Here is a 24481-nt window from a genome sequence, read left to right as displayed (position 1 = left end):
CAAGTATAGTTACTGAACTTCAATATCCTCTCCATAAGTCCTAATCTGTTGGATATCTGCTGGAAGCCTCAGTAGCAGAGGTGAATATACAAGTGCTTCATGCTACAGTGGCTTCTACAACAATCCATTTCTAACAGGCATTCTTAAATTCCATGCACAAAGAGATTATTTATTTATTCCTGATCTGTGGATGACAATAGGTAGATTCAACAGAACATTTTGAGTCTTGAAAAGGCTTTGAGTCAAGATGATAAGATTCTAGTTTTTTATCAGAAACAATTTCATGATTTGTTTTTAAAGCCAACAGCAGAATACAGCAGATTTGTGGAACCTTCCTGTTAACCCACTTCAGCAGTCTTGTTTACATTTTTTAAGTCAATCAAAGTGCTAAGCATTTGGGAGCACGTGGGATTCTTGGAGGGAAAAGGGTTTTTGGAGATTGCCTTCAATCACTTTGTGGATCCTTATGGGTAGAATGAACTATATCAACACTGTCCTTAATTAATCAAAGGAAATGGCACCTGAGAAACCCCAGTTAGTTATTGAGATGTTACCCACAGGTGCTGGGAGGCGAGGAGCCTGTCCTGAGGAGTTGTTTCTGTGCCCTTTGCCTGTGCTGGCTCAGCCTTCTGCTTTTCAGTGCAGAAAGTCAAGCCCTCAGTTTCATGAAGTGCCACTGACTGCTTCTAGGGCTGCGTTCTCTGGGCCTAGTGGGGGATTGAAATGGCCTTTGAAGCCAAAATCTTTCCTCATTAGGAATACAGCACAACATATGCTTCAAATCCTAACAGTGTGTTACAGACATCAATTTTTTCTGACTTCTGTCAGTAATTGGTCTAAGGAGTATTGGAAATAAAAGAAAAACTAAAAACCGCTCTTAAGCCTCACTTGTGTTTTCTGACTTCTGGGGCTAAGTAACTTTCTCTTCCCATAGTGAGAGTCATTTTACTCATATGTACAGCATGTCATGTACAGTATGCACAGCTGACTTGGAGTTGCATAAGGATTTGGCAGGTGTCCAGCATGTTTCAGTTGCATTTTGCTGGTGCCTGCCATGAAGTGGCAATGCAATGTCACAATGAGTAAGTACATTTAGGGGTTTTTAATGAAAAAAAGTTTTGCATATCTCACTTTGTAGTTGTTTTTGATGTAACTAATACGTATGTCTCAGATTCCCATTTCTTGTAAAACTCATAGATTCCAGAGTCTATGTAGGTAAGCCACTTTTGAATATTGTGGTAGCTTGTTTTCTGAATTGCAGTCTACTTTTAGAGTGCTTGGTCTTGTAGCCTACTACTGCTGTAGGCTATGATTCTTTCAGCTGCACTTGGAATAAAGCATAAGAATGGAAAAGTCTCTGGTTTTCTGCATTCACTGAAGAAAAATGCAACTTTTAAATGTATTATTGCTGATGGTAACTGTACACATGTAAAAATGGCATTACTGTATTACCTAGAATTTTGATCTCTTGATTTGTTGGGTTTTGCTCCATTGGGAACCTTCTCCAGCAGCTAATGTAGTTTGTATTCACTGGTAGGAGTCAATGTTCCTTATGGGTAGTACATGCCTAAGGATGGGCTCAGGGGTCTGTAAATGGCTTTTTGGTAGGGACAGAAATGTGCATTGGGAAAGGTCCTGTCAGGGATCTGCTGGGCTGGGGAGATTGCATTGACTTCTGCCAGGAAATCTTTCTACATTTGTTTACCTCAGTGTTTCACAAGATTTAGTTTATGTTGCTTAAATATAACTTTGATTTTAATGGCTTTGTTTTATGTTAAAAACTGACGGTGTTTACCTTTTATTAGTAAGGGAAGTGATGAATTCTTTGGAGCTGATGCCTGTTCTAAGGATTTGAGTTTGACATGATTTTTATTGTTTTTTTATGAACTTTTCTTTTTCCTAGCTTTCCAAGACCAACTTCTCCAACAACAATGATTTTCGGGCTCTGCTGCAATCCCTTTATGCTACATTCAAGGAATTTAAGATGCACGAGCAGATTGAAAATGAGTGTATCATTGGTTTGCTTCAGCAGCGCAGCCGGACCGTGTACAACGTGCACTCGGACAACAAACTCTCCGAGATGCTTAGCCTGTTTGAGAAGGGGCTAAAGAATGTCAAGGTGAGTAGGCTGTGAGAGATTTGTGACCTGAGGAAAACATGCTGTGATTACATATGAGTTTGCCTTGGCTCTTCTTCATATTCTTTATGAATGAAACTAATGAGGAAGAAGAAACTTTTATTTCTAGTCCGAAACACAAATTCTTTTGCCATTCACCACAATTACTAAGTTTCTCCTAAAAAGTCTTTTCAGAGATGTGTTTTGTGACAGACAGTCTTCACCATATAATTTGAGGTGTTTTGGAGAGATAGCAGGAAAGTTTCAAATATAAAGACTGTTTGACTAATTGTTCAGAAGTTCCTGGCTATAGAAATAATAGGGTTTTCTTAATTAGTTAGGAAACCTTGAGGATCTTTTTTTTTGTGATTGTTGTCACAAGTGGAGATGATTCCCAGACTTACAGAAAAAAGCAGCATTGTTTTATTCTGTGACTCATATACTCCTTCCTGTAATCTGTGGCTCAGCAGTCCTGTTAGTAGTCTAGTCATCAAAGAACTCTAAATATTATTTCTGCATCTGGCTTTTTTGACAGTGACTTATCTCTAAGTTCTGCTCCAGTAGAATTTTTCTTGAATTCTTCCATGTCTTTCTCTTGGGGTACCCAACTCAACTCCTCCTTCCTGCCCTGTAAGAACTATAGTCTCCAGTTTGACATCCCACATTACATTTCTAGTATGTGTGGTACAGATTTTCAGTAAGAAAAATACTAAATATGGAGTTGATTGACTCAGTTTTACAGTCTAAGCCTCATTTTGACTTGGGAACCCTACAAATGATTTTTCCCCTATGCATAATAAATCTTAAATTTTGTTTTGTGTCCATTAACTAATCAGGAAATGGAGGAAAGAAGGAAATTGAACACTTGGCTTTGTGTTTCACCTTCTCTGATAGGATGCTAGTGTTATTCTGCTACTTGATTTCTTAAGTGTGCAAAACCAGATCTCCTCAGTGGCTAATTTAAACTGATGGCTTAATCTTGTCTCTGTAATAGTCAGGATTTCTTGATGTTGTAGATGCTTGAAAAGAAAAACAACATTCACAGTAAGAGTTAGAAGGAACTTCAGTATGTTGCAATTACTGGGCAGATTTCAGAACCAGCTTCTTACTAGTGACTCAGAGAGTACTCTTAACAGATTTATACATGAGGTTGGATTAATGTTTACAAGTCAGTTACATCTTTATTTAAGAGTTCTTTCCATTTCCAAAGTAAAAATCTATATAGCAAGCCTGACTGTAAATTTTGATTATAATTTGGAAGTTAGAATTTTAGAATAACTAAGGTAAAATGTAGTCAGTTAAAAGGTCAAGTAGAGCTGTTTTATCATAGAACACTTTATATACAAACCATGCAAATACTTAAATTAGTCTGCTACTACTTTGAACTTTGTGTGATTGTAGATTGGCAGATTTCAGTCTTTGCTTCAAAGTAAAAATGGGATTAGAGAAATGAATTCAGGTATGCTAAGACAATAAATGAGACCTTTGCTCTGCCTGTTAACAGGCCAGTACAGTGTCAGCATCATTAAGTAAACACATTCTCACCATGAAATAGGGCAAACCTGCTGCATGCATGGGAAGGGCATAATGGGCTTTCCTTTGAAGCACTGCTTTATTGGACAGTTCAATCCTTGGATGACTGGATGAGATTGGGTAACCATTAAGTCTTTGCTTTCTTCTCAGAACGAATATGAACAGCTAAACTATGCCAAACAGCTGAAGGAGAGATTGGAGGCCTTTACCAGGGATTTCCTTCCTCATATGAAAGAGGAAGAGGAGGTAGGTAAAGATTTTCTTCAAATGTGATGAAGACCTTCCTTGGAGTTTGGAATAACTGAATAGGGACAGCTGGCTCAGAGGTTCATTGGTTTTTCAGTTCTCTGTTTTTATTGCTATGCTAATTCACATTCAAGACTGTGGTGTCATTTTTCAGTACTCTGACTGAAAAGTGACATGTTCTGAAACTGAGAATATAGGAAGTTTATGCTGAAATTCTAATTCTTAAAAAAATTGATAACAGAAGTCCATTGGGGCTAGGATTGTTTGCAGCAAGTAGTTTAAATGGATATGTAGCAGAACTTAAATGAGAAAAGAGACGTCCTGTAAACCAGTGCTTCATGACTCAAACTGACACTCCCAAACAGCTTCTGACCTATATTTGAAACACAGACTAGTACTGCCAGTCTGGTGATTTATGGGTATCCAAAAACTGGGAAGCATCTTCTCAAGTCTGTCCATGAGAAGTCTTTTCTCATGTTTTTCTTCCTTTTCACTTTGCCTTCCATGTGAGTACCTTGATAAGTTATATAGGTTAAACAACTTTAATCCCTTCCTTATTCTGGTGGGGAAAACAATTAAAACAACTTGCCTGATACTGTGCTGTGTTCTGTCAGAAAGGAGAGAGTTAGAATTTAAAATTTCCATGGTCCTGTCCTTAGGTTCCCTTAAGGCATTACATGTCTTACTTTGAGAGAATTTGAAACAGGAAATTCCGTTTTGGTAGATCTGTGTAGCATTATTGACTATTTCTGTCAGCACCAGATTTTCCCTTTTTCCTTTGTGTTAGGTTTTTCAGCCAATGTTGATGGAATACTTCACTTATGAAGAGCTGAAAGATATTAAGAAGAAAGTAATTGCTCAGCACTGCTCACAGAAAGAGGCTGAAGAATTCAGAGGTCTCAGTAAGTGGAATCAAGCAGAAGAGCTTCAGAAGGTCTTTAAGTATTCTGTGGATGAGAAGGCAGATCAAGGTGAAGTATCTAATTAAAGTAACTTTCAAACTGCAGTTTTTATTTTAAAAATACACCTAGTGATGTACCTAGTTATGGATGGGCAGAAAGAGTAGTTCTTATAGAATGGGCATATCTGCAAACCAGTTTTGAAACTTCAGAAACTTTGTTGTTTAATATGAGCATCTTGGCAGGTTGTAAGGTAGATAGTACTTCACTGTTTACCTGTTGTCAACAGTCTTCTTCTCTCTTCCCTCCCATATTAATATTTGATACAATAAACAGATGGAAAATGTAATTAACTTCTAATTTCATGCTTCCATTGAAATTATATTTTCTATTTCCAGACTCTGCATTTCTTTCTTGGTTTGTAAGCTTTGTAAGCTTTTTCTGTTGATGTTTTAATAACACAGAATAGTTACCCAAGTGACAATATTTCAGATTAAAAGCATTCACCTTCCCAGCTCCTCTACCTAACTTTCCTGGGCCTCTCAGGAATGAGAAAGGATCTGTGAGTAATGCAAGTGAATGAATCTGTGCAGCATGTGAATAAGTGAGAGGAAATGTGTGTTCTGAAAGTGGGTACTTACTTTGCATTTATCTCCAATTACCTTTTCTGGTGAAACTTAGAATAAATAACTACTAAAGTAGACTTCAGGCTCATTTTATGACTCCTGAATCAGCCTAAGTTGTCAGTATTTAGAGTTTTCTCTCTTAACAAAAGAGAATTGATGCCACAAGGAAGGGGAGTTAATGTACCAAAAGTGTGAGGCTGGTGTGAGTCTGATATGTAGAGCAAGCTCTCAAGGGCTGAGATTGTGATATTGATAAGATGTGCTGCTCTCTTTAGAAAAACTTGACTAATTACTGTGTATCAGATTTTCTTGATAAAACTTGACTTCTCTGAACTACTCAACTGGTCGTTTTCTGCCCTCCAGGTGAAGCCTTCAGAAAAGATCATGGTCCATTCTGTGAAATACTATTGAGTCTTAACAGATGAATGTGACAGACGTAGCTTTGTGGCATTACTTGCTGTTAAATCTAGCTGGAATAGCAGTTTGGGGACAGTAATTCTGCAATCATTGTGTTTCAGGCTTTGGGAGAGGAGAATATGTGTTTTTCATTAATTTTTAAGAAAGAGAAGAAAGTAAAATAGCTTGCAGTCCTGTGCAGGCTTAACTGTATTTTCCTGCAAAATTCTCTGTAATTCATGCAGCAACATGCTAGTTGTACAAATAAATACATTGATTCATAAGTGAAGCAGTATTTAATTATATTTTTTGAAGTAGCAATAGCTTATGACATGGTAAAGTTTACATTATGCTCACTTTTGGAGCTTCTCTGCAAAACAAAAATCCAATGCTTCTCTCTCTGTAAAAGTTCTAGGCACTTTAGAAGTAAAACTCCACTATTAGTAAAGCCTTCTCTTTCAAAGGACTCCTGGAAACTACTTTAGAAATACTTTTTTCAAGCAAATTTTTCTGAAAAAAACCATTAAAAATCTCTTAAAACAGCCAAAGGCCTCACTAACCAAAGCTCTGAATTTGTTATTTTATATAGTTTGCAGCTGTCTTTGCAGTATGGTGATCAGGGAGAGCTGTTGGAAATAGTTCCTACTGCTGTCCATTGAAGTATTAATTACAGTGGTCAAATTTTAGTCTCTCACCTAGTACTTAGCATTATCTCATCTTAATATTTATTACTTTACAGCCTGAATGGCTCATCACCATTCAGAAGTTAAAATTGTCAATGCTAAGCAGCTAAAGCTAGAAATAAAATTGAAGGCAGGTGCCAAGAGTTGAGCATGAACTTTTCTGTGTCCCAGTCAAGAGGCTGAGTGCTTCCAGCGAGAGTGGTCCCAGCTGGTAGGTTCTGCGTGCTAGTACTGTTTCCTGGGAATGTGGCAGACCAGGTACAGATACCATCTGCAACAGAAGGCATTTTTCTTAAAGCATTTCATTTATAGCAGGTATGGCTTTCATCTTTCTGTGGTTGAGTAGCATTAATTTACTTTTTTTTTTTTTTGAATGAATGAGCCAGATGAGAAAGTGGCAAACAGAAAACTGAGCCTGGTTTGTTGTTGTTGTTCAAGGTGTTTCATTACAGTGAAAGCTTTTTAAAGCCAAACCAATACCTATCTTTAACAGTTGTTAAAATTTTTTCAGACACATTTTTTGACTTTTGGTTTTCAAGTCAAAATGTGAGTTGCACTGCTGTTCTTAAAGCTGTGAGGCTGTGCTTCAATTAACACGTGCTTTCTGTATTTCAGAAACCGAAGTAACAGGGCACACCACAAATATTACTAATCTCCCTCCTGAAGTAATGGTGACCATTTTCAGTTACCTTAATCCCCAAGAGTTATGTCAGTGTAGTCAAGTAAGCACTGAATGGTCACAGTTGGCTAAAACTGGATCTCTGTGGAAGCATCTTTACCCTGTTCGCTGGGCCAGAGGTAAGTCCCATGTATTGGAAACACATCAATTATCAGAATTTTTGGGCCTGAAAAAAAGAGTGTTTTAGTATAGGCTGATCCTGGCAGCTGAGCAAGTGACAAGGATAGTGTCCTGAAACTTGATTGAATGTTAAAAATCCCCAAAACATACATCAATCTTGTAGAATTAAGAAACTAGAAGTTGTCTTGATTGAAACTCCTGAGCACATTTTGCATCCACCTTACCTAGAAAACTGAGGTAAAACCCCACCTTTTTTGCTTGTATGAATGCTGATAATATGTTTACTAATACAACTTCTGAATTATTAAATAATCTAAGGAGTTTTGAATTATAAATGCTGCTGTTACACTTATGTCAGTAAAATTATTTTCTTAGGTTACTAGGTAAAAATGAAATGCATAACTGCAGAGAGGAAGTTTAAAATAATTGGAGTTCTAATGTTTCCTCACAATCTAGTTAAGCTTCAAAGAAAATGGAATAAATGTTTAGTTTTACTATTGATTCTTTAGGTATATTACTTTAATTTCTACTGCAGTAAGTGTTTTTTTAAAACTTTTTTCCCTCAAACTCTTCTGTTAATTAGAATTTCCTATTGAGAAGTATGACCTTTGCAAAAGTACCTGTTCAAATAGACAAAATACTCTGTATTCCAGTGAGGCCAGTTACAAGTCATCAGTGTATTTGTAGCCTTATGTCCATATTTATGTGAGTATTAAAGAATCACTGGAGTGTGGAACTGCAGGCTTCTCAGTGCTGTCACGTCAGTGTAGTTCAGTGAAAGGAGAAAGCCTGTGCTGCTTAATAAGTCTTTTGTATGCATTTGAGATTTTAAGAGAAAAAGTTGTGTTTATATAATTTAGCTTTAGAGATACATAAAAAGTAAATTCTTTATGGCTTCTAAAATTTGTACAAGGCAGGGAGGAATTAAATAACTTCTTGGTCTGATTTTTTTTTTATTTGGGTAAATCTTCCTGAAAGCAATAGTTTGGTTCCTGAGCTTCCAAAGACTGAGTAGAGAGGCTCCAAAGTTCAAATTCTTAAATTTGCTTTTGCAGCACAGTGTCTTGATAATTCAGTGCTGCACACACACACAACAAAAACAAGGTAATAGGCAACTGCTAAAATGAGTGCTTCTAAATCTGATTTGGCACAACACAGGAAGCAGCTCTCGTGATGTACTGTTTGTACTACTACAGTTGTTTGTACAGAAGTGCTCTAACTGGGTGGAAGCTTCTCAGATGGGATTTACTGCAACAGGGAGGGGAAAAAAATTGTATTTTTATGTAGGCTTAGTTAAATTTTTTACTTTTTTTCCCCTCCTAGTACACAGAAGGCCTCTGAGGCTTCTTATGCAATATGAAGATGGATTAAAGATGATGAGAAATGTTACCAAAACCTTCATGGTTGACAGTCAATTAGGATTTCAATAACACAATAGCATTGTGTTATTCATAGAAGAAACATTGTTCTTTTAGCTATGACTCAACAGGAGTTGCTCTTGCTTTAGGAAGAGTAGGGTTCCCCCCTGTGAGACAGTTCAATAAGGTGGTTTGTTTTTCAGTATGTGTACATTGAGGGAGGCTGCAGAGCTGCTTATCCTGAGCCCAGTGCTGCCATATATCCAAACTGGAAGTAAATTAATGCCTGTGCAGTAACCTCAAGGGGGAAGGGGTGCTCCACCAGCTAAAACAGCAGAGCTGTTGCTGATCTTCATGTTCATCCAGATGTTCTAAAAAATGATTGTGTATTGATTTGAGTCATATGTATGTTACAAGTATTCTGTAGCTGTTTTAAGTAGGATACTTGCAGAATTTGGTGTTTTGTGGTCTTGGAGTTGTCATATGCAGGGGCTAAAACAAGGCTGGTTAACTGTATATTTGTGATATTTCAGAGGAAAAGAGAGATCTCTTCAACCAAGTATTAAACAAAAAGCTGATGAATAGTTATTTACCAGAAGGAACTTGAGCACCTAGACAGTCCAAATATTCCATAATTGTTTCTGTTATTTTTGTGATCACATTGGTCCCTACTAAGTGAGGACAGCAGGTGTGTATCAGACAGGCAGACTAAGCTGTGACTTCTGGGGTGGTACTGAAACAAATTCTAAGAATCTTTTGAAGCTTAAGGATAAAGATCAAACAAATAATTATTTTAAGGTTTAGTCCAGTCTTAGTTGAGATGAATTTGAAATTCATTTATGTCTCTTAAATCAGGTCACAGTATACTGAAAAGCTTTCAGTGCTGATTTCTGCTGCAGTGAGAAATTTTTATTAACTTTTTTTTCCTTCTTCTTTTTGGGCGTGGTGGTGAGTAGGTGATTGGTACAGTGGTCCTGCTGCAGATACTGAGACTGAACCTGATGAGGAATGGGTGAAAAACAGAAAAGATGAAAGTCGTGCTTTCCAGGAATGGGATGAAGATGCTGACATAGATGAATCTGGTAGGTAAAATTGATTTTGGTGAAGATGACATAGCTGTAAGAAACAAGCTGAGTGGAAAAATGGGAGATGGAGTTGGTAGGAGACAAGCAGGCATCTGATTTTAATGACTGGAATTAATTTGTCTAGGGAAGAGAAAACATGAGAGGTGGTAGAAGAGTTATGGAGATGTGTCTGAAGGTACAGACTAGGCTTCGTCTCTTCAGAAAGTTTGGATTAATCATCTTGCATCCTGATGCACTCTAGGCTTGATCTAAAATTTGTCCTAAGATGTTAAATTAATAGATATATCTAGATATCTAGATAGATAGATAGATAGATAGATGGATGTATAAATGCTCTGTGAGATAGAATTTCAATATCTAAAGCAAGTTGTTGGAAACAGCTGCTCCGGGCTGCCCTGAGCAGTACATAACCTGTAGTAAATATTTCTCCAAGTCCTTTAATGATTTTAATTCTTTCTCTCTGGGTTTATTTTGCAGAAGAAGCAGCTGAAGATTCACTTGCCATTAATATAGCACAAATGGAAAAACGTTTACTTCATGGCCTAATTCATCATGTCCTCCCGCTTGTAGGCTCCTCAGTGAAGACACTGGTACTGGCCTACAGTTCTGCAGTGTCCAGCAAAATGGTGTGTGATTTGAAACTTTTAATTGTGCACCAATAATAATTGTGGCTATGCAGTCTTTAATTAATAACTGACGTGTTTGGGGAGTGTAAGTGGGTTGCAGTCCAAAACAAGGCTAATTTGTAAGTTGTCTTTAGACACTGTGTGCAGCCCTAGTGGCTTGTATCTTTGCTGATTATTTTCCTTTCTTTTTTCAGGTTAGACAGATCTTGGAGCTTTGCCCCAACTTGGAATATTTGGATCTCACTCAAACTGATATTTCAGACTCTGTATTTGAAAGGTTAGATAATTGTTGTTTCCTTTAAAAAAAACTTATAATCCAGGTTTTTGAATGTGGGGCAGAAACATTCAAACATTTCTTAGTCCATTGCCAAGAATGAAAGCAATAAAGATAAATCAAATTATTAACTCCCATGTGACTTGTGACTAAGAACTAAACCAGGGTAACAAATCACTAAAATATGAAGTAAAACATGTAACTTTGTAGTGGCCATTTAAAATTCTCTGTGTTCACTCTTGGATGCTTTTTACCTATCAGTGTGTACCTACCCATAACAATAGTTTTGGTTTTGCTCTAGTATTAAGAACTTGTCCATAGATTTTTATGGAGTTGCTCAGTTAAGGAAGTTCTCTTGGCCTGCTACAGCTGCTGGGTGTGGAATTTTGCTATTTCAGACACTCCAATCAAATGACAGGCAAAGCTCTAAGGCTTAGGTGTATTGTCTGTGGGTTCCTGAGTGTTACTGAGGCCTGCAGAAATGTCATTGATGTCAGTGGGATGGTGTATGGATGCAGAGCCTGCACCAGTGGGTCTGACTGTGGTATTGAAACTCAGCAGGTATTGCAGTGTTCTGCATTTATATCATGTAGTGCTCTCAGGTAGTGTGAGCACCACACAAAATCTTACCAGCATGGATGCTGGTAGCAACACCCTGCAGCTTGTATAAGAAGTTTTATTTGAAATAAAAGCTTAATAGAATTTTCAGGGCTCAGAAGTCAGTATCTAGTGAAATTTACCTTATTTGCCACTCATCATATATCTGTATTTACAACACTGCAATTTGTAACTCAGAAAATGAGTTTGGCTTGCTCTAAATATAAATAGTCACTTATAGAGGTAAATTACTTATAGTAAATTTATAGTAAAATCAGATAAATTATTTATATAAATTAAAATTTAATATTAATTTACTTATAGTAAATTTACTTAAAGTAGTAAATTATGGTAACTTTAACAATGGATAGGTAAAGGTCAGTTAAATCACTTACGTACTTTTATAGCTAATAATGTAAAAATATTACTGTAGGTAAAATTTCCATTCCACTTGAAAAAGGTAAGACTAAGGGAGTAAGTTTTTGTTAAAATGGAAAAGTCTGATTTTTAATTAATGATGGAATAATTAGAAACACAGGTTCTGTTTCAGGAATCCATCTAGTATTCCTAGGAAAAATGGGAAAGGAGGATGTATGATCTAAGTACACTGTCATTTCAGCCAAACTTGAGAAACTCAAAATTCTAGAAATTACAACTGTTACAATACTTCAAACTGAGTATGGAATCTCAGATGTATTTTTTGGGGATGAAATTTTGGGGGTGAAATTTGCTGGTTTGGTATTTTCAGCCTTTTAAGAAGTAATTTTAATGTTTAGTAACTCAGATGTCTCGTGGTAGCTTCTGGTGAGTATAATCCACTTGTTTTTCAATATTGTTATGTGTGTATTTGGTACTTGCAGTCTGATCTATTATTCAAACATTTATTCAGTATATAGTAACTTTGGACTTTTTTTAAATCTCAGTACATGGAGAAATATAAGTTGTTACTGATTCATGAATGATTTAATGTTTCTCTAGACATAATTTTTCTAGGTGTATACAGAGCACTTGGAGTATCAAATCTAATCTGCCTGGGGTAGCTTCTCTATATATTATGTGAATTAATAAAAGTACTTTATTTGTGAAGTGTTTTTTCGTACTTTTAGCCTTAACAGTTGTTTCTGAGCAAAGCCTATAAAAACTTAACCACCACCACTCAACCAAATCACTTTTTTCCCCCCCTGATTTCAGTTGGTCTTCAGTTGGGTATTGTCAAAATCTACGCCACCTTGATCTGTCTGGATGTGAAAAAATTACAGATGTGTCTATAGAGAGGATTTCCAGAGCACTGGGTATCATATCAACTCATCACACCAGAGGTATTCTGAAAAGCTGCAGGAACAGGAGTGCTAAGACTTTGTGGAAAAACAGAGAGATTACACTGCAGTCTAACCAGAAGAATAATGGTTTGCATGAAATCAGCAATGAAAATCTCCTTCAGGGAGGAAATGGTGAGCAGCACTGGACTAAACCTGACGGCTCAGAAAACTTCAGTTCTGCTTATGTGTGGATGCTAGATGCAGATGATTTAGCTGACATTGAAGATGCTGCAGAGTGGAGACACAGGAATGTTGAAGGATTTTGTCTTATGGAACCAACATCCCATATTAATTGTTCTGCATTGTGCTACAACAGAGACATTTATGGGTTAAGGACTAGAGGGTGGCAGCAGCACTGTGCTTCTACTGACTTCATTTACTGCGGTCACTCCTTTTGTTGTGCTGGGACAGCACTAAGAACTATTCGAGCACTTCCAGAGTCCTCTGCACTGTGTAGAAAACCAATAAGGACTAAGCAGTCAGAGAAAAAAGACTCTGCATACTCTGGGAGTGAAAAAACAGAGGAAGAGACTGCACGAGTTCTTCAGTTCCTCAGTCTGTCAGGCTGTTACCAGATAACAGACCGTGCTCTCAGGTGAGGAGATGTTTTCAAACTATTTTGCTGTGGGATATTTTTTCTGATTTTATTTGTTGGACCGTTTTGGGATGAATGCATAATTTCAGTAGAAACATTTTTATTGAAGAAACTGGTAAGTTTTAAGTGGTCTTTCCCTCTTAAATAGTTACAGTACTAGACTTGAAAAGTTTTTCCAGCTTTTCTTTTGGAGATAACAGTAAAATCTTTTATATATGTCTTTTGAAGTCAGGTATTTTTGTGGATTTGTTATTCTAGACAGTATTAATGCTTTTAGACTTGTTAGTGATTTATTGTTAAGGAATTGTGTTGATTCACTAATCTTTTGATTATGCCTGCAGTATGCTTAAAATTCTGTAAAACTGGAGTAACATCTCGATTAACCTGTCTGGATAACAATATAATTTAGGGACAGGCTGAATCAATGAGCTGAGGTCAGTTTGTTCAATGAGGTGAAGTACCAGGTCCTGCCCTTGGGTCACAACCACCCCAGGCAGTGCTGCAGGCTGGGACAGAGTGGCTGGAAAGCTGCCTGGTAGAAAAGGACCTGGGGGTGCTGATTGATAGTGAGTAAACAGGAGCCAGGTGTGCCCAGGTGGCACCTGGCCAGTATCAGCAATAGTGTGCTCAGGACAGTGACTGTCCTTTTGTTCTTGACACTGGTGAGGCCACACCTCAAATCCTGTGCTCACTTTTGGGCTCCTCACTGCAAGGAAGGCATTGAGGAGCTGGACTATTCCCAGAGAAGGGCAGTGGAGATGGGGAAAGCTCTGGAACACAGGTCTGCTAAGGAGTGGCTGGGGGGGCTCAGCCTGGAGGAAAGGAGGCTCAGGGGTGATCTTCCTGCTCTTCACACCCACCTGAAAGGAGGCTGTAGCCAGGTGGGGTCTCTTCTCTCAAGTAACAAGAGAAAATGGCCTCAAGTTGCACCAGAGGATGTTTAGATTGGCCATTAGAAAAAAATTCTTCACTGAAAGGTTTTCAAGCATTGGAAGAGGCTGCCATGGGAAGTGGCATACCTCGAGGTATTCAAAGGCTGTGACACTTGGTGCTGTTAGTGGTGGATTTGGCAGTGCTGGGTTAACAGTTGGATGTGATTATCCCAAGAGTCTTTTCCAACCCAAATGATTCTATGATAATTCTGTATGTGCAGAACAACATGTTCAATGCAGCCTCATATAACAGTTAAAGGAGGAGAAAAAATGTTTGACTTGAACATGGAGATGGCTTCGTGAGTTACAGAATTTTCTGTTTGCTGTTGCCACTGATACTTTGTATTGTCAGAAGAATGTAGTTACTGCTTTGTAGTGAAAATGGGATGAGGCTGGGGTACTTGCAGCCTCCTGCTCAGGTGTGCTGCAGCACTAAGGGCTAATTAAAGCTTCTTGGAGTGGGAAGACTTCATGCATTTCTGTGCTGTTTGCTCTGGTAAACTGAGGAGTAGTGTGAGGTGCTGCTGGCATCAATTTGTCTCTCCTGAGATTCTGTCCCCATTTGATGTTCACAAGTACCAGCTATTCAGGTGTCACTTGTGATTCTTGTGACACTCCCTCACCAGTGTTACCCTTCCTCAGGGTTTGCTTCAGATAGCTGGGCGTTGTGTTGCAGCTTGTTTCTCTTCAGGTGTTGCAGTGGACTTGTCCTGACAGATTTTGTTAGGTGCTGCTTAGGTTGTGCTGTGTGTATTTTACAGGTTACTGGTCTGGTTTTTCATGACTCAGTAGTGTGGGAGCAAAGGGAGATTTGGTCACTGAGTCACAGCAAGGGTTTAATTGCATTACTGGTTTCCTATTGGTGCTTTCTGGGTAAAAGTATTTAGGAGCTGAGAGTGTGTGCAACAAGTGCTTCTTGTAGTCACAAGAGTACTGGAGTCCCTGGGGGAAGAGAGTGAAACCCCCCAATACAAACACATGCCAGTCCATTTACTCCATGTGAGTTGTTACCTGTTGGCTGCTTTTGTGGCCGTTCTACTTCTCCCTGCTGACAGGAGAAGATTGTACAGTGATGCTCTGAAGGCATCTTCAGTTGTAAATCCTGGCTTGAATCTGCAGTTTGGTGATTCAAGCCTGGTGGGATTTTTTCAGGTGGGTGAGCTTGTTTCTGCTTGAGCTTGGGCTGGCTCACAGAGAAGAGAGCAGGTTCAATGGAGTAATTGCTCAGGTGTGGCACATCTGTGTGCCTGTTGAATCAGCAGCCAAATTCTCTTACGCTCAGAGAAAGCTAGAGAACTACATTTGAACAATAAGGGTGCGTTGGCAGAGAGAAGCTCTGCTGTCAGTCCTAGGAAAACACTAATTTGGATTCCAAAATAAGTCTAACAAAAAAAGGGTTAAACTTTGGGAAGCATAAAAATAACCAAACTTGGGAGTGTGTCATATTTTAGTGTGAGATGAGGAGTATACATCACTTTGGAAGAGCTGACAAAATAATTGGTATTTTGAAGAAGAATGGCTTTGTAGTTCTTTGAAATAGTCGGTCGTGTCTGGTGTCATCCATAAAAAAGTGGTTTCCCGCTAAAGTCTTGCTTCTGTAGAAATCTGTTCAGGTCTGTTGTGTGGCTCAGGGGTGATCCCCCTCTAAAAGAGAGTACAGAAGTGCCAGGTTTGAAGCTCAGTGGTTCCCTAGGGGTGTGTGTGTTGCAGGAGGTGCAGCAGCTCTGTGATGGGGTGGTGCAGCATGGTGTCTGTGCTTGCGCTGCGGGCTCCTAACGTCTCTTGTGTCCCCACAGGGCGCTGACTCTGGGAGGAGGACTGCCACATCTGGAGCACCTGAACCTCTCAGGCTGTCTCTCTGTAACTGGGGCAGGCCTGCAGGAGCTGGTTTCTGCATGCCCCTCTCTGAAAGATGAACACTTTTACTACTGTGACAACATTAACGGTAATGTCTTGCTAGGAAGATGTGATGCTTTTCTGGGGAGTGATGCTCGGTGTAGGGAGTTTTTAAAAGAAAAAGAACCACCAAAACTCACCTGGTTTTAATGTCTGTGTAGCACTGGGTTTCACAGATTAATTACAAAATTATGACTGTTAAATCAGTTTTGCCTTTTTTTTGTTTGATTGGTTTTTTTTTTGTAACACTAGTACAGTTCTGTGTTACATAGGAAAGCATTTTTAGTGCCTGTGTCTCTTAACTTAGTTTAGCCTAACTAACAGCGGTAGAAAGTAAGTCTCCATATAACTGCTATTACACACTTGCCCTGTCCATATTTCCACTGTAAACCATGCAGTTGTGTGTTTTCTGTATGGTCATAACCTCAGACAGAGGCTTCATTAGGTTGGTACCAAAGCAGGGATTTTTAGGAAACCAATGTTGTGTGTTTTGCCATGCAAACCTCCCATGTTGCACTAATTTTGGTATAGGATATTTTTGATTCTACCATCACACGTCCTTATGGAAAATGTAATTCAGTTTTTTTTCTGGTTTTGCTTGAGTCAGTAACTTAGGGATGGATCTGGAGAAGGATGTGTAAAAATGCATAAAGTCTGTTCATGGTGCAAGTCTTTTTGGTATTTTCCACATTGGAATTCAGTCTATTAAGTAAGCTTTCCAAGCATTAGAGATGGGAGCCATGGTGTGACTGGTATTCCGTGTGTGAATTTAAAACAGGTAAGTGCAACAGAAGGCAAGGGAAAAGGAAGATGATAACCAAGTTCACAGGCCTGTACATCTAATTGTGTGTAAACCAAAATTGTATTACCTGCTAGTTCATGGTGTCCAGCTCAATAATTGCATCTATATTGAGATGCAGTCCCAGCCTGGGAATCAGATGTCAAAACTTTGGTATGCAAGTAAATCTGTACTGATATTTGGTATTCAATCCATTGAAATAGATACAAGATGATACACTTGGATTGGATTGTAATATTAGAAGTGAAAGTACTAAATCTTATCTTGTTTCCATAATTTTTGCACTTTATGCACTTTTTTGACCCTGCTTTTTTTTTTTGAGACACTTGCTTTTTGTTACTTTCTTGCATTCTGTCTAGACTACAGCATTTAAAAATCTACTTTCTGTTGTCTTTCATTTCCACCTGAAAATTTTAAGGTACTTTTTTAAAAAATCCTTCACTGACTCTCTTTCCTGCATTGAGTTTAAAGATGTCTTCAAAAACCAGTTAGAATCCTGTTCCTTTTACATCCGATTGCTTGCTACTTTTCCTCTGTTTATACTTCTGCCAGTAAGACCAGACATAATTTGTCCTCAGACATTTTTGGTTTTCATCTTGTCCCTATAAAATCCACCAAAACATCTTTATATTAGTTTACAATGCCCAAATCTGTGTAAGTCCACCACTTTAAAGCTTGGCTGTTTCATAGTATCCTCAAGAAATTATTTCAATTTAAACAATATTTTTGAATCATTCTGTAAAGTTGTCTGATCCTCTTGCTGTTTACTTCCTTCCTTTTACTGCCTGCTGGAATCTGTGAGCCTATAAGCTCTGCTTAGTTCTCTAAAGCCTCCTGCATGCCTTTGGGTCAACAGTTATTCCTGTGGAGAGGAGTGCACAGGACAGTGAGCCTCTAAGGGTCTGACTTCTTACATCTCTTGAGGAATAATGTCATCTCAGGAGTTTATGGCTTTATGGAAAGTAGCCTTTATAAATCAATCCCCTGCAGTTTTGTCTGGGTTTTGTTCCTTGCATTTTCAATCAAACTTCATTGTGATAGGGCTGTTCAGTGTGAAACTGATGGGTTACTCCATTCTGTGGGCAGCAGGATTTCTACAGCAGCTGTTTCTGTATCATTTGGTGTTTCTAAAGTAAGTAGGGAAAGCAGTAGCTGTTGCAAGTTTAAATCAATCCATACCTGAAGCTGTTTATCTGCACATTTACAGATTGTATTACTAACTGCTCTACAAAGTTTACTGATCTGTAAGCATGTACAGAATAATTTCATAATTTTCTTTGCCCACCAGCAAAGAAAATTTCAGTGATTATTTTTGGGGAGGGAGTTGTACTCTGGGCTCAGAGACTGGAAAACCTGTCTGAAAAAAACAAGGAGCCAACAGCATGGAATTTAGCCATCTATGAATAATAAAGATACAACTTTGTCATCTGCTGATGAATAAGGGCTTTGCTTTTACCTGCAGCTTATATTTGGATTTTTTTTTTTCCTATCAACACTAAGCCTAATGGGACCCCTTAGACACAACCCAGCCTCATTGGAATGTCTTTGTGGAGGGCTTGTTTGGTAGGCACATTGGTTGCAATTTTTGTATTTTCAGCAGTTACTATTCTACCTTTTTAGTAGAGCAAGATTAGAAAAGTAGAGCAGCTATGGTGACGTAGTTGGGTTTAAGTCTGACTGCTGTTGCACACCAGTAACATGGTACAGTTTTTATGACCAGAAACCATGAATTTGCATATACTTCCAAATCTATTTTGTGTTTGTTTACTGTTAGCTTCACTTCAGTTTTTGGTTTGCATACTAATGTTTAGAATCTCTTATGTTTTTCACAGTGCAGGAGACTTGGAGTTATATAAATCTCAGCTGCAGCTGAAAACAAATCTGTCAGTGCACATCCCTACTAATGGCTGATTTCATTTGCCTAAAACTAATTTGGTTGTGGATCACACTGAACTCAGCAAGAAGAGTTTAATGTTTGAGTTACATCTTGCCACTGAGTTCTTACTGTCCTCAGGCTGTTTTCTCCAGTTGTGTCCATTCTTCTGACTCGTTTCTCCATTTCAAAGCCTGGAGTGCTTTCAGCTTGGCATTAGAAAAATGAGCTCCTTAATTTCTGCAGCAGTAGCTCTTTGCAGCATTTAAGTATGATTGAGTTTCTAGAGGTTTTTTTAAATTATGTAGTCCTCAGGTTCTGTAATTAAAGAAATAGGGCATTAATGAAATAAAGTTTGACTCTAATTATTCACTCTTCCAGCATTTAAAAGTCACTGGTCATAGTTGCTCTGTCTTTCAGCTGTCAGGCCAAGACTTTGCAAGTTCTTTTAAGGATCATGGACCACTGTGTGCAGACTTCTGTGGGAGCACAGTGTTCCAAGTGTAGGTCTCAGTCTAAATTCTGCAGATTACCAGTGTACTCACAAATAAGTGAGTACTTATTTGTGGAAGGAAGGAAGGATTTCCACTGGAAGGATATTATATGCTGGTGGCAGCCAGCTGCCCTGGCAGGAGAGGTTCTTTTACTGTGGTATTGATCCGTGTTGTCATGTGTTCTTGGTGGGATGCCAAACTTCATTCTAGGGAATTCTGACTAATTTTTGTTCTACTAGTACATGTAACAAAATGGAGTAATCAAATAGATCTGCTCCTCTCCTACATTACCAAACGTCTTTATATGTTCACCACAAGTAAACAGACCTCACCTCTATTCTGAGTCCCCTAAGCATCTGAGTAATCAGATGTGCTTGTAAAGAGCATTACAGTAATCCAGTTTAGAAGTCACTAAACCAGTAATGTAGACTGTGGCAGGTTAGATGGGAATCTGAATAACTTTGCTTTCCCAGGTGAACCCAAAACACATTTAACTGAGCACTTCACTGCTAGCACCTCCTAAGCTTTCACAGAGGGAAATAGCCTTCTTATGTTCCACTGCATGTACTGTTCCTTCCCCACACCTCCATCACATGTTGTTTTAAAAGACTACATTTTGGGCTCCTTGTTACATCCAGCAGTGATGGTATCTGGCTCATCCCTGCCAAGATGTTCTATTACATGAGTCAGAACCTGACACTGCAAACACCCAGTGGTTGCTTGCTATACCTGCCCATCAAAACTGTCAAAGTTCATTCAGATCATCAGCTGGTCCTCAAAGTGTGCAGTGTGTGAAGTTGCTGTATGGAGCAGTGTCCCCTAGATACCCAGTGCATTGCTAACTGGGCTGTGCTGAAAGCAGTAATGGGCAAGTGAAGATGGGAGATAGTGGAACAGGTTACCCACAAAGGTGGTGCAAGACTCATCCCTGGACATGTTTGGAGTTAGGCTGGAAGGGGTTTCTGAGCAACCTTATCCAGTTAAAGATGTGTGATTATTGCAAGGTGGTTGGAACTAGATGGCTTTTAAAGGTCCCTTCCAACCCAGACTGTCCTGTGATTCTGTGGAAGTGATTCATCTCCACTGTTAGGTTGAAATGACCATCACACTGGCCAATATGAAAGGAATATATGCAGTTACCAGAGTGCTTAACCTTAATGCTTCAGTGAGGTGAGAGGAGTTGGGAGACCTCGTATACAGAGTCCAGAGGAAACAGAAGAGACGTGTTCTTTTGGCAAGATTGAAGAGGCCATTTGAATTTAAACAGAATTCTAAAACAAAGTCTGGTCCAAATGAGGTCAGTAGGAAAGACTGGGGAAGTCAGAGGTTACAAAACCAAAGAGATGTAGCCAAAGGTCAATGGTAATAAAGGCCAAAGGTAAATAAAGCCAGGAAAACAAACCCAGTGTCCGTGGCTATCAAAAGTAAAGGCATTTAAATTTTGCTCTCTGTACCAAATGTAAAAAAGAGCAAAGTAAGCACTAGGGATTTTATAGAGGAGGTAAATGACTTATGATGGAGGAGATCAGCTGACATGTCAAACCATAAATAGCTCAAACCTAGATAGCCTTACTGTTAAAACAGCCATTAATGATACTTACTGCCTTGTTATAACAAGAACATAGAATACCCTCCAAGTGATGGGAGTTGCCCATATATGATAAGAAAGAGTACAGGGAGGGCAGATTTCAGAAGATGTGGTTGAACACTGAATGTTTTATTTTATCTGAATTCTTTATTACAGGCTGTAAAGGAAAGTTAGTGGTGGTATGAGGATTCAACATGGGGCAAGAAATGCAGTGTGGGAAGAAGGGTGAAATTTCACTGTGATATGCTTAATGTAATTTGTAAGTCAGTGCCTAATAAATTGGGAAATGAACATAGAAGCATTTCAGATGGTTCAATTTACTTAGAAGTATCCAAGTTTTTCACATCTGAAGTTGCTGTTAGAGTGGCCTAAATTTAAAAACTGAAAGCTAACTAAAGGATAGGAAGAAAGGGAAGAAAGGGCTTAATGGTTACTGTTCAGGAGAGGAACCTGGGAGGTGACAACTTTGTCCCTGTTCCCCTCCCAAGAGTTCTGTGCTGAGATTAGTCTTACCCAGCATTTCTCCTATGTTGTGGTGTAAGAAATGCACACAGTAATTTCCATGTTTTTGAGTGGTGCTTTGTGGTCTTCAAGTAATGACAGTGATACTGATGATTTCTGGAAGCTTCACTGTAGCTGTATGTGTGTTGAAGGTCTGGGTGGCTGGGAATAATCAAACTGTGATTGCATGAAACAGAATTCAGAGCTGGCAGGTGCAGTGTGCAGATAATGATTTCAGAGAGCTGTTGGTGCTAATTCTGAGATCTTTCCTATTTGCAGCAGCAGCCAAAAAGCCACCAATGTCACCATCGTCAGGGTGGTGAGAACAAGATAGAGGGTGCTGTGCATGGTCCTGGAAGCCTTGGGGCACTCACAGGTGGAGCACTGCATGGTGGGCTTGGTCTCCCCATCCTGAGGAGAGAGAGTATGCACTGGAGTTACAGAAGATACAGAAGAGGCCTTCTAAAAAGTTAGGGAACTGAACACTCAAAAAGCTGGATGTTTCAGTGTGGGAATGAGGTGGCTGAAAAGGGAGCATGACTGTTACAGAACTGGGAAAGCAGTAGATGAGGTGAATGTGCAGTGGTAGTTCTCCAAATTTTGCAGTGTTAGAGCTCAAGGGCACTGGGTGAATTTTACACAGATGCACAGTGTAGTGCACTTTGGAACTTGGTCCTGTGGAGAATTGTGGAAGGAGGTTTAAAAAGAGGTTAAAAACCTGTACGCACAACTGAGCCATAAACAAGTACTGAAGGACATTGACTTCAGTGTCCCTGATGGAACAGGTAGGGTAGTTGGAAAAGCACAGAAGGTGCATGATAGGCTTTCATCATGTCCCTAGACACCACTTGCTGTTGCCAGTGGTGAAGGTAGTGTTAGATGGAGCATTGCTCAGACCTAGAAATTGGTATGTTCTAGTTAGGAGCATGAGGAATAACAAAATGAGCAAGAAAAGGATGGAAAACAATATTAAATTATACTTAGAATTCCCTTCCTTGAGATGTTGTGGTTCTGTATGTTTGTCAACAAGCATTTTGCTAGAAATGTGACAGTTGCTTCAGCATCCCTGCTGTGCTGTGCAGCTGTGGCAGTGCTGGGAAGGTCAGCCAGCTTGGGAAGTGCTGCACAGAACATGCTCTGCCAAGGGCTGCTCAGGAGCACCGAGTCTTCTTTCTGAAGGACTTACGGAGAAGCTTTCAAACCCTAGCTCGGAAGTGACATGGAGGATCAACATTTAGTTCAGGTGAATAAAAGGATTTGAAAAGGAAAATGAGTTTATTGACCAGTGAAAAGTTCACTATACTGTAACTCTAGTCTATCATTACAGTTTCAGGTTTCATTCAGTCTTATGTATCTTAATTTATTTACAGTATAGAGTATTGCTTATTGGTCTGTGGCATAAAGTAGGAAGCTGTTTTCAAGACCCCAGACTCTTGGAAATTAATTGAATTATGGCTTTACTGTTGAAGGTGGTAAAAAGCCAAATATGGTATGGTGCCCTAGTTCATTAAAAGATTTTCTAAATACATTAAAAACAGCTGAAATCTTTGTTGATTTGTTTCTCATACAAATGGAGAAAATTTCTGTTGTCCTGGTTAGGTCTTCACCAGCTTGTTTGAGTTGGCTCAGCAACCCACTTCCAGTGTTTGTTGGGTGCCAGAGTTGAGCCAGCCTGAGTGTAAATGGGTCTCAAAGCAGGCATATGGCTGCAGGAATTTAAACCCTGTTTGAATAAATGCAGTAATTTCTTATCTCATGGTCACTTTAACATTTTGCATGAAAGGAGTAAGTGAAGGTAAGTGGAGGTGGGTAGTTACAGTGTTGGTTTGTGCTTTCAACTCATTATTTTTTCTGAATGGCTCATCTTTAGCCTTATGGCTTCTGATGACTACAGTGATGTTAAGGTGATTCTATTTATAGTTTTTGAATTTCCAGTCAAGAGTATGTGAGAGTCTGGCTAACCATGAAGTGTTCATGGAGAAAAAAAAATACTTCCAGGCCAAAAAACCTGTTTCCATTATCACAGACACAGTTTCAGAGGTTATGGTTTCTTTGGTAATGATCATCTGAATTTGAAAAATGAGAATTAAAAATACACTGTCAAAACCACTCAGTTCTGAAGCTGTGGCAGCTTGCATAAAGTTGCTCATTTAGCGTTGCTTATGGTACTTCTGTGTAGCTTGGGATGTGTTATCTTCATGGGACTAAGCTGTGGAGCAAAAATCTCTTCAAAATAAAGCTGTGGAGCAAAAATCTCTTCAAAATACCTGTTCCAAGTGAGGCTTTTACACCGTGATAGTACCGGCAGCATTTCGGACTTCATGGTACTGAGTGAAGTGTAGTGCATTGTGAAAAATGAGATGTTTTCTGAGTCACCACCAGTTCATGAGGATTATGAATCTAAATGAGTGGCCTTTCCTTCTTTTCACGTTTGTGTTGTTTTTGTGCAGGTCCTCATGCTGAAACCGCCAGTGGATGCCAGAATTTGCAGTGTGGTTTTCGGGCCTGCTGCCGCTCTGGCGAGTGACCGCTGACATCTGATCCTCTACTCCATTTAGCTGAGCAGGCTTCCTCTCATGCACTTTACTTACAGCTCGCATCTTGTGTTAACAATCCTTGGAGTGAGACTTGGTATACTAGCCTGACCCTGCCCACAACTTCAGAATCTTAATTATGAGTGTACTGTACAGTGTTGTAACAATCTCACAACCTCATTTGGCTTGAAGGGTGTTGGGTTTTATTTTACATAATTTGGGGAAGATGGGAAAATCTTCAGTTTTTTTTTTTAATGCCACTTTATTCCAATTTTGGCACTTAACTGTACTTTACTGAATTATTTTGTGTTAGGTGACTTTAGTTTTTAATTTTGAATCCGTAAGTACAATATAAACCTCTGCAGAGAATTTGAATTTTACTGTTTGCATTTGGATAACAATTATACATCTTTAGCAGCCTGGTTTCTTCCCCTTTTCTCTCATCCTGAAGTTGTTCTTTTTATTGCAAAATTAGGGAAATTGCCACCTTCCTTTTGCATTTGGTTTTGTATTTGGGCTTGAAAGACATAAATAAAACATTCCCACCAATAAATAAATGTGTGCAGCAGTTGAATATCTGTGCTTTTAGAGTGCCATGCCAGAAGGCTGCAGAGGTTGGGCAGGTGAGTGGGTGTTGTCATGGTTGCAGAGCTGTCAATGGTATAAAATGTATGGGGGTTTTTCATTTGGTTTTATGGTTCCCATGACTCTG

General features: G+C 39.0%; 1 protein-coding gene across 1 annotated transcript in view; it reads left to right on the top strand.

Annotated features, from left to right (window-relative positions):
* FBXL5 (F-box and leucine rich repeat protein 5) overlaps window positions 1-24326 on the top strand; it is a 34007-nt gene extending 9681 nt beyond the window's left edge. The window contains exons 2-11 of the mRNA XM_063157661.1: window positions 1904-2119; window positions 3800-3895; window positions 4683-4866; window positions 7115-7297; window positions 9613-9738; window positions 10219-10367; window positions 10562-10644; window positions 12430-13152; window positions 15881-16029; window positions 23686-24326. Of these exons, the coding sequence (XP_063013731.1) occupies window positions 1904-2119; window positions 3800-3895; window positions 4683-4866; window positions 7115-7297; window positions 9613-9738; window positions 10219-10367; window positions 10562-10644; window positions 12430-13152; window positions 15881-16029; window positions 23686-23762 (1986 nt within the window). The 3' untranslated portion in view covers window positions 23763-24326. The remainder of the gene's footprint in view (window positions 1-1903; window positions 2120-3799; window positions 3896-4682; window positions 4867-7114; window positions 7298-9612; window positions 9739-10218; window positions 10368-10561; window positions 10645-12429; window positions 13153-15880; window positions 16030-23685) is intronic.
* Window positions 24327-24481: the final 155 nt, after the last annotated feature.

The sequence above is a fragment of the Melospiza melodia genome, chromosome 5 (assembly GCF_035770615.1).
Source record: "Melospiza melodia melodia isolate bMelMel2 chromosome 5, bMelMel2.pri, whole genome shotgun sequence".
Taxonomy (NCBI): domain Eukaryota; kingdom Metazoa; phylum Chordata; class Aves; order Passeriformes; family Passerellidae; genus Melospiza; species Melospiza melodia.
This window is presented reverse-complemented; position numbering and strand designations above follow the sequence as displayed.